Raw genomic sequence first — 10,680 nt, 5'->3', positions numbered from 1 at the left:
TCAGAGTATAGGTCAATGGCAGTAGCTATATGTGAGATCATTTGGCTGTTGTATTTGCTCAATGACATTCAGATCAAACATTCCAAAGCAACTTTATTGTTTTGTGACAGTTAGACAGCCCTTCACATAGCTGTGAATCTTGTTTTCCACGAAAGAACAAAGCACATTGAGATAGATTGTCATCTTGTAAGAGATAAGGTGTTGGAAGGGTACACCAGGTTACTTCATGTTCGAACTAATTCACAAATTGCAGATTTATTAACAAAGGCCTTGAATGCTCAACAATTCTCTTTATTGGTATCCAAGTTGAACATGGTCAATATACATGCCCATCTTCCACTTGAGTGGGGGTGTCAAGATACCAAAAAGATTGATAGAAGCAAGGATAAAGCAGTGAAAAAAAGCACTAAAGAGCAAAACAACATTACTGATTGTATAGTTGTATAAACGACATGTAGCTTAGATCTGTGTATAGTTATTTAGTAATAGGCACGTGCAGTAGTTAATTAGTTACTTAATTTGGTTGGTTAGTTAGTTAATCTATTATTATTGGAGGGCCTCTGATTGTATATATATACGGTTTCTCTTTGTATTGATTCATTAAGCAAAATACAGATTTCTCTTCTAGAAATTTCTCTGTTTTTCTGATAGTTATGCCCAAGACTTAACTATATTTTAGTCAATTAAACATCATCGGAGATCATGAGTTTTCACTTTTATGTTTTAGTATTAGATTGTAGTTTCAAAAAAAAAAAAAAAAATTCAATTTTTTATTCACTTCAAATGTTTCAGTTCTCTTCTTATCAAAAATAACTCTTCTACGATCGTTTTTTTTTTTTTTGAAAAATCTATAACTGAATATTGCAAGAAATTTGAAATCTCAACAACATCAAAATCTATATATAAAGATGATGGAAACAATGGTATTAGATTAATGTTCTTCTTTTGTCAAAAAAAAAAGAGAGAGGTTAATGTTCATCTCATCACGGTTATACAATAAACATCTCGACCATTTATTATAAGTAGGTTTCCATTCGCAATAAAAGGGGAGTAATGCACATTGATTATCTAACAAACCATAATAAGTATTGAAAGACGGTTCCAATTATGATTTAGGAGATTTAGGTCACTATTCATTTAACAATGTAAATGTTTTTAAAGTTTGTAACTGTAATGCACATGCATATTCTTTTAGGAGGAAAAAAAAACATTTATCAATAATTTATTAATGTGCACACAAATTCAAATCAATTATATATGTTTTCATTGATTTTATTTTTTTAAAGGTAATGTTAGAAATATTAGAAATTTACTTGATTAATTTGCCAACTTTAAAAAAAAATATATTTATTATTATTTTTTGGTGTGACTTCAATAATTTTATTACCATATCAATGTTTAAATGAAATGAGCTCCAATAGTAATTTTAACATTTTTATTTAAGAAAATTTAAACAAACATCATTTAAATATGAAATACTACATCCTAACTTATGCCATTAATTAAAAAAAAAAATCTTATCAAAATGAAAAGTTAAATTACACAAATTTCCTTTGAAGTTTGGGAGAGTAACACTCAACCTTTCTAATCCTTATCTCCTTACTTGGGGTTTGATAAAATCAACACATTAGTTATTCAACTAATAACAATAACAAGATATTCCAAATTTTGAATCTCTTGACCAACTGTAACCCGGTATGTAGACAAGAAATAGCCGTTATAAAAAAAGTAACTAACCATAATTATGGTTTAGTCAAGTGAATCTGTTTAAGATGTAGAAACATTTTATTGTTGTTACTAACTGAAAAAATTAATAGTAATTTTAACATTTTTATTTAAGAAAATTTAAACAAACATCATTTAAATATGAAATACTACATCCTAACTTATGCCATTAATTAAAAAAAAAAATCTTATCAAAATGAAAAGTTAAATTACACAAATTTCCTTTGAAGTTTGGGAGAGTAACACTCAACCTTTCTAATCCTTATCTCCTTACTTGGGGTTTGATAAAATCAACACATTAGTTATTCAACTAATAACAATAACAATATATTCCAAATTTTGATTCTCTTGACCAACTGTAACCCGGTATGCTGACAAGAAATAGCTGTTATAAAAAAAAGTAACTAACCATAATTATGGTTTAGTCAAGTGAATCTGTTTAAGATTTGGAAACATTTTATTGTTGTTACTAACTGAAAAAATTAATAGTAATTTTAACATTTTTATTTAAGAAAATTTAAACAAACATCATTTAAATATGAAATACTACATCCCAACTTATGCCATTAATTAAAAAAAAAATCTTATCAAAATGAAAAGTTAAATTGCACAAATTTCCTTTGAAGTTTGAGAGAGTAACACTCAACCTTTCTAAACCTTATCTCCTTACTTGGGGTTTGATAAAATCAACACATTAGTTATTCAACTAATAACAATAACAAGATATTCCAAATTTTGATTCTCTTGACCAACTGTAACCCGGTATGTTGACAAGAAATAACCATTATATAAAAAGTAACTAACCATAATTATGGTTTAGTAAAGTGAATCTGTTTAAGATTTGGAAACATTTTATTGTTGTTACTAACTGAAAAAATTAACGTGTTGATTTTTTTAAGTCCTAAACCTCGACTGTCATTCCTCAAATTTCGAGAAATAGGTTAGTGTAACTTATTCAAAATAAAACAAAAACTATTTAAAAGAAAAAGGTCAAGTACAATTAATATTTCTTAGATTTGAATTAATAACGACTAAGTTCAAGATATTTTAAAACTGATTAATGTGATCCATAAACCTAAATTTATCTTTAAACTATTACTCATTTTCTTCATTTTTCTCACGGTGATTAGAGACAAAATCCTAAGGCCTGTTGATTGTATTTTACATTTTTACTTTATAAAAATAAATCAAATTGCATGTAAAATATGAAAACAATTTCCTTACAACACTCGAAAAATGCTAGAATGTGTGTAAAATATAAGGAGGTCAGCCAACCAGTCCACGCGGAATCAGAATGGCAATCCCAGCACGTCAGTCACGCGCATCGAAGTCGTTGACAATTTGACATTGATGCTTTAATTAAAGCTTTAAAACTTTAAAACATAAAAAAAAAAAAAAAAAAAAACTAATAGACATTTTACAATTCACAATCCAACGAAGCCCAAATCCCAAATCCCAATCTTAAAGACTCCAACATTATCCAACGTCGGTCGCATAAAGCGAGTTCAGTTCAGTTGGGCCGAAACTGTCAGTGTCAATCTCGTAATAACCAGCTCACCACATGTCCAAAACCGTAATGTTTACGAACCAGAAGCTAGAAATCAGGGTGAGAAGGATGGAGAGCGACATGTAAAACAATTTACAATGTGCACAAACATAAATGTAACAGCGAAAAACCAAACACAAACGCAAACGCAAAAGCAAAGAAATTCACAAAAATTAAAAAAAAGAAAAGAAGGTCCACACATTTCCAAAAGCACAAAAAAGAGAAATCTTTTTTTCCCAATTTTCCAGCTGTTATTAATCACAGTCACCGCCAACTGTGCCGCTAAATTTGTCGCTCTCTCTAGCTAAATTTAGAGTAATCTCACACGTATTATTATTGCCTTTACGCGTAATTTTGGTTTTTTTTTTTTTTTTTGGCTTCTCTCTTTTGCCCTTGTCTTAAATTTGACACATAAAAGCCGGCATTTCTATAAACAAAATTTTAGCTTTGTGTTTTTATTTGGTAATATTTTAAATTTTAATAAAGGGTTTGAATTTATTTTAGAAAGTTTTGAAATTTTTTTTCTTTTTTGGAGGTGGGCTTCTTTTCTGTCTCTAGCTTTTTGGCTTCCCGATCTCTCTGTTTCCTTTCGGGGTGGGAGATGGTTGTGCTTAGTATTTTTGTTCTTTTTTGAGGTTTTGGTATGTGAATATTTTGGGAAATCTGAGATATGGGTTGAGTTGGGTTCTGGGTGAGAAATTCATTTCAGGTGGTTTCTTTGTTGTTGTTACAGGAACAATTGTTTTATTGTTTGTGTGTGTATGTGTGTATGTGTATGTGTGTGTTTGTTAAAGAGTGTAAAGAGAAAAATGAGTTGCTTTTCTTGCATTAGTCCACGAAGGAAAGATGTGCGCAGGGTCGAAACTGAGAATGCCCCACGATCTAGTTCTGGTCATTCTGCTGATTCCTTAGGTATCTGTGTGTGTCTTCGTCTCTGACCCTTTATTTGTTTTGAAACAAATTGTTAATATGTATATGTTTTTGTTTTGGGATGTGAATTTGCAGGTAGTGGAAAGGGAAGGAGGGACGTTAATCTTAATGGTAGGAATTTCATAGCCATTTTGAACTTTTAATGTTTGTTCTCAAATTTGTTTCAATTTTTGGAAGAACTTATTGGTTTTGATTTTGAGAATGATGGGAGTTGAATTGTGTGCTTACATTGCAGAGAATGGGAAAGGGAAAGAGAGTTTGAATGATAACAAGGGTGGCAGCCCGAAATCCAGTGCAGCTCGTAGTTTTACATTTCGTGAGCTTGCGGCAGCCACAAGAGGTTTTAAGGAGGTGAATCTAATTGGGGAAGGGGGTTTTGGAAGGGTTTACAAGGGCAAACTTGAAGCCAATCAGGTGATTTTTCAAACATTTATACAACATTGTCGGTATCTTTTATAGATGATTTGAAAATCTGCATTGCTTGCATTGGGATATAAGAATTTTGAGGAATGGAATTGACTATTGATAGTTAGTGTAATTTTCTCAAATACGATATGGAAGCATAAACTATGTTTTGTTAGTGAAACCTATGGATGGATTAGAGACTTAGTGATGTATGAATCTGATATAATTAGGTTCTACGGCATGGCATTTTTCATATTTGATGTTTGTTTAAAATAACATAAAATGAGATAGTTTGGTAAAAGGTGTAATGTCGCGTTAGTTTATTGAAATGGTTTCTTTGGATACAGAGTTCTCTTTTCCAGTCATTGCTCTTTTCACATATCCAAATGCAATGCTTGTGAAATTTTTATGTGGAGTATTATTTAATGCTGGATTATGGATGGCTGAATGTATTGGAATTATTAGTATTTATTTAAATAAAAAAATGCCTTTGTTTGGAAATAATCTGTTATTAGCTATCCAGCTATATCTTAGAATGGGGAGTTTAAGTTGAATTACCTGCTAATGTTAATTGTGAAAATCACTTTTTTCATAAGCAGGTTGTTGCAATTAAGCAACTTAATCATGACGGCCTCCAGGGGTTTCAGGAATTCATTGTGGAGGTTCTCATGTTAAGTTTGTTACACCATTCTAATCTGGTCACCTTGATTGGCTATTGTACTGATGGAGATCAAAGACTTTTGGTTTATGAGTACATGCCAATGGGTAGCTTGGAAGATCATCTCTTTGGTAAGTGTCTCAGTTATGAAGTCCAGTTATATCTCTATTTGCTCTTTTGTACTTTCCAAATGATTTATTTTCCTTTCAATTCTGTACCTCCTGTTTAATAGAACCTTTTAATCTCCAATATATGTCTTTAAACCAGGTGTGGTGACCATGGTTTCAGTATTTGTCTTTCAAGCAGTGTTACCAATACATGCCCCCTAATTAAATTGAGTGGTAAATTAGCAAGCAATCTAGTAGAAGTTGGTTTTACTATAACTGTCTAAGATTGGAGTATGAATTCTCTTAAGCACCCCCTCTCCCCCTTTCCTCCTTCCCCTGGAAAGATGAAGTGTAACAAATAGTTTTCCTGCTAAGTTCCTATCTTAGGTAGGAAGAGATTTTCCTGAGTACGGTAGACACTGCAGCTGCAAATCTTCTTTGAATTACTTTAATTGACTGGACTCATGGTGCACTTTCTGACTCAGATCTGGACCCTGGCAAAGACCCTCTGAGTTGGAATACTCGAATAAAGATTGCTGTTGGTGCAGCTCGGGGCCTTGAGTATCTCCACAACAAAGCAAGTCCCCCTGTTATCTACCGTGACTTAAAATCTGCAAATATTTTGCTGGACAATGACTACCATCCGAAGCTGTCTGACTTTGGGCTTGCCAAACTGGGACCTGTTGGTGATCATACTCATGTTTCAACTAGAGTAATGGGAACTTATGGTTATTGTGCACCAGAGTATGCCATGAGTGGCAAATTGACCGCTAAATCTGATATCTATAGCTTTGGTGTGGTTCTTTTGGAGTTGATCACTGGCCGGAGGGCAATAGATGCCACTAAGAAGCCAGGAGAGCAGAACCTTGTTACTTGGGTGAGCTAACTCTTATCTCTTTCTTCCTCCCTGTCACATCAGTGTTCATTCTCCCCCAGCACCCTCACCTTAAAAGGAAAAAGAAAAGAAAGCATCTCTTTATAAATTGCTGATTTGTTAAGCATTAGTAAGGTTTTTTGATCATTGATAGAATTGCATTACTTACTTATCAGGGGAAAGTAAAAGAGAGCATTAGTAAGGCTGTATCATCTGATCTTTGTTCTCAATGTACTACCCCATTTTTACTGCTGGACACTAAGTATGAGTTTGGATCATAATCATCCAAGCAATTTGACTGATTGGGAGTTCAGTCATGCTCCTTTGTAGTGATAAGAATGCACCTGCCTTGTGTATCAAATGAAAAACATGTATAATGCAATGATATTGCTTGATTATTTTGTTTTAATACTTGTTTTTCCATTGCAGTCTCGTCCATTTTTAAAGGACCGAAAGAAATTTGCTCAACTAGCAGATCCTTTGTTGCAAGGGCGCTTCCCTGTTCGTTGTTTGCATCATGCAATTGCTATTACTGCCATGTGTATTCAGGAGCAGCCAACTTTCCGCCCTCTTATTGGTGATATTGTCGTGGCCCTTGAGTACTTGGCTGCTCAGAGCAACACCTCTGAATTCCATAATAACCGGGTCCGCAGTCCCACAGTTCAATCACCTTCAAAAGAATCAAAACCACAAAGTGATGTCTCTTGGGAATCAGATTGTAGAACAAGTTCAACTTCAGCTTGAATGTTGTCATGAAAAAAGCTGCCAAAACACTTTGATGAACAGTAAGGCACTAACTCACTAGTATTGAGACTTGTCATTGATAGAATAATGGTTAAGTGAGTAACTTTTCCCATCAACTTAAGCTTTTGGGGCAAGTGTTTAGTTTATCATGTTGTTATTATACAGAAGATGGTCGTGAGTTCAAATCATGTCTCCCCCCTATCTCCCATTTAAAAGTAAAAAATTCCATACATTGGGCCCCACTTATTAAGGGAAAGTTTAGACCCATATGTGAGTGAGAGTTTTAGAGTAATGGTTAAGTGCATAGTTGTTACTTAAGGTACTGTATCGTAGATACCTAGTGACCACGCTTATGAGTCATACGATGCATAGATGCATATTGTATTGTTTTGTAAAATCATGTGTATCAGATGATAAAGAAACAAGTTTTTTTTTTTAATTGGGGGGAGGGGGGTGGATTCAATGTGTGCTTTGATTTAACAAATAAATTGGCATATTTGATTGAGTCTAATAAAATAACATGTTCATGACTTTTCCCCCCTTCCAAAATTTGGACTACACTTGATAATTTACTTTCACATTTGCAAATTTCTTTTCTATACTATGAATAAGGAATTAAATGACAATATAATTACTTTTTAAAATTTTTTTGTTATTATTATTATCTATTACTATAGGTCTTAGAAGCTAGAGTGCCAAAAAGAAATATAAAGAAAGAGTTATTAAAATAGGAAAAAAAAAGGGGGATGGAAAATGCTGATGATGATGAAGGAAATGTCAATGAAGATATAATTTTGCAAGATCATGAACATAATGATAATGTTGACTCAGATGGAGTTGATGAAGCAAGATGATGAATACGATGAACATAATTATTATTTTGGCTCATATGTCATGTATTATCACTATTGATTTTAATCAATTTGAATGTAAACGTTATAAACATATTTTAATTTGATTTATTTAGTTAGCTTTAAAGTTTACTACATATTAGTTATTAGTCATTAGTTGAATATGTTTCAAATTTATAATGAATATACCTTTTATGTGTAAATCTATAAAAAAAATTATAAATTTTATCAAGTCTATGTGTATTTTAAAATAATACGAAAAAAATTGATAATTGATCAAGGATATTATTCACGTTTTGACAACTATGGTTAAGTAATTGAATGTGCCCTTTCCTATGAGTTTGAAGTTTTGAGACTAGTGGTAGTTTAACAAGCATTATTTGGTTACATAGCATACCAAATTACCAATTGCAAAAGCATATATTAGGAAAGCTGCATGCATGCATTGCACTGACACTGCAACCAGCCCTCCAGCCCCACCTCCTACAAAAGCCCCTGCTCCCCCCACCCCCTCCGAAAAAAAGAGCCTTTGGTTAACAAATTTTTAGTTCCCATTATCATTTCCTGAGTTATCTTTTTGTTATTTGTATGGTCATCATTGTGTTATAAAACAATCATTAAAAGGAGCAGCAAAAGGTTAATATAAAAGAAGAAAACTATTTTCAGACCTATGTAAAGCTTTTGCAAAATTTTTAGCCTGTCTTTATCTTTCTTTTAGCATCCTTTTGTAATTATAACAGAAAAGAAGTTTATTTGTCATTTTATCTTTGGCAAAATTTTTAGCCTATTTAACTTACCAATTTGCTTGGTATCTTTTTCTTTTTCCATATTTGCTTTATAACCCAGTGAGGGATACTGTGCAGCAATGTATCAGTGGTTCCAGAGCTGTATAGTTTAGTGGTTGTATCAATGTATCCTCTAAACTCTTATATTAGTTACCATGTCAACCGTTGTATAACTTACCAATAAAGAAAAAGATACCAAGTTACTCACTGTGTTGGGTTTTGTTTGTTCATTGGGCACCAATTACAGGGTTGCTTGCTGTTTCAGTGATAAAAGGAAAAAAAAAAAAATGAAGAAAAGAAGTGCACTTGATTGATTCACTTTCTCAATTGTGCATATAGCTAGAATCATGAGAGTCACTGGAAAAGCTGCCCCTCCTTTATGTGAGCTAGAGCTCTTTTTGTTTTTTAAATCCACAGCCTCACCCTTCACCCCATTTTTATGAGATGAAAAAATTTCATCTGAGTAAGAACCCATTTGCATGCATTTGCTTTTAGCATCGTAATAAATAGATAGATATTTGAATTTGTTATGTATAGGTGTCATGCTGCCCTGGTGTTAATTTAATAGAAACATACTATTGTAAGTTATCTTCAAAAAAAGTTCCTCTTCCTAATTTAATTTAGTTTGATATGTCCTTGCAAATACAACTTATGTTCCCACAATTGTCTTCCTCTGTAATTTTAATGTAGAAGATAATGGAATCTGCATATTGATATGTGTGCTTCACAATATGTTCTTGCAGGTGTGCTGCCTTGTCATATTCGGAAGAGAGACCTGTTGAAATCCATTTTCCAAATGTAATATACCTTTATATAAATCTTCAGAATGCGTATATCTATGTATGCTTTATGTATATACATAAAATCAGTTTTTGGACTCTAGCTTCTTTGTATGAAAATCAGTTAGGTGCTTATGATTGGGTGACATATAATAGACGGGGAAAGAGTCCACTATTGTGCAGCTGAAATTGGAATCAAAGTGGAGAAGCTCTAGCTTGTTTTTGGACCTCGTATTTTAATATTTCTTAATTTCTTAGCCAAGCATGATTAAGGGTTCAAAGAAGAAAAAGAAGTTGTCTGGAGACAATACAGGGTTTTCATTTTCTTGTGAGTATTTATTGTATAATAAATTCTTGAATGTATATTAGAAAAAAAATTAATCAGTTGCTTCTCTCTCTCTCTCTCTCTCTCTCTCTCTCTCAGTTAGCATGTTGTTGTGTTGATTTAAAAAGAAGAAGAATTTGGTATGCTGGGAAAAGTTGAATGTGAACATGACTCATTGTCAAGGTATTGTTTTGCCATTACACATGTAGCTTAAATTGGTTTGCTCTTGGCTTAAATCTCCTATGTAAAACCGCCCATGGTTTCTCTATTACCTCCCTAAGTTGTGATGTGATTGGTTTGGTTTTTTGGCTAGAAGTCATGGATGGTTTTATATTATGTAGAATTGGAGTCATTTACCTTTGATAAAGTGGAAATACTTGTCGGTTCTTTGCCTGTCAATAGAGTGGAAAACCCGTAGTACACGATGGGTTAAAGACATAAGCAATCCTAATCAACATTCAACAATAGACAAGAAAACAATTCTCCACCAAAAAGAGAAGACGTGAAGCAGTCAAGCAGTTTTTCTTGAGGCATTGGGACCATAAGCCACTAAAGTCAAGTATGTTTGAGATAGTAACAGTTTTTAAGTCATGTACAAATTCCAGGAAGTGTTACCAATCACAGAGAGAAAAGAAAATTTTTGGTCTTTGTTTCATAAAATTGATGTATTAACCGTGAGACGAAATGGAGAGGATCCGGATCCGAGACTGGGACTACAGCCATGCTGACCTGACCTGAGCTGAGAATTAGGGGACCCCAAAAAAATGTATTTTATGCATTTATGCTAGAGACAAAAAAAAAGGAAATATTTTTTCAGATAGTCCATTTCGAAACCTCGATAAATGATGAAATTTGAGTCATTTGACCCATTTTGTTTGTCCTAGTCTCGACTTCTATTTGACAAAGGGAGAGACAGTATGGGATCTTAGCCTATTGGTCATGTCCATACCT

General features: G+C 33.0%; 1 protein-coding gene across 1 annotated transcript; it reads left to right on the top strand.

Annotated features, from left to right (window-relative positions):
• The first annotated feature begins 3,419 nt into the window (after positions 1-3,419).
• LOC142621539 (putative serine/threonine-protein kinase PBL21) lies at positions 3,420-9,801 on the top strand. Its single transcript, XM_075794819.1, has 7 exons — positions 3,420-4,183; positions 4,277-4,312; positions 4,437-4,615; positions 5,206-5,395; positions 5,857-6,248; positions 6,675-7,030; positions 9,369-9,801. Exons 1-6 carry the CDS (start codon positions 4,033-4,035, stop codon positions 6,987-6,989), a joined length of 1,263 nt encoding a protein of 420 aa, XP_075650934.1. The 5' UTR covers positions 3,420-4,032; the 3' UTR covers positions 6,990-7,030; positions 9,369-9,801.
• The last annotated feature ends 879 nt before the right edge of the window (positions 9,802-10,680 follow it).

Source organism: Castanea sativa, chromosome 1 (genome assembly GCF_040712315.1).
Source record: "Castanea sativa cultivar Marrone di Chiusa Pesio chromosome 1, ASM4071231v1".
In the NCBI taxonomy this organism is placed as follows: Eukaryota; Viridiplantae; Streptophyta; class Magnoliopsida; order Fagales; family Fagaceae; genus Castanea; species Castanea sativa.
This window is presented reverse-complemented; position numbering and strand designations above follow the sequence as displayed.

Bases quoted from the DNA above. Each gene is read 5' to 3' on its own strand.
- LOC142621539 (XM_075794819.1), top strand. From the start codon at position 4,033: ATGTGTGTATGTGTATGTGTGTGTTTGTTAAAGAGTGTAAAGAGAAAA. The intron at 4,184-4,276 runs GTATCTGTGTGT...GTGAATTTGCAG, and splicing joins TCATTCTGCTGATTCCTTAG to GTAGTGGAAAGGGAAGGAGG. The intron at 6,249-6,674 runs GTGAGCTAACTC...TTTCCATTGCAG, and splicing joins AGCAGAACCTTGTTACTTGG to TCTCGTCCATTTTTAAAGGA.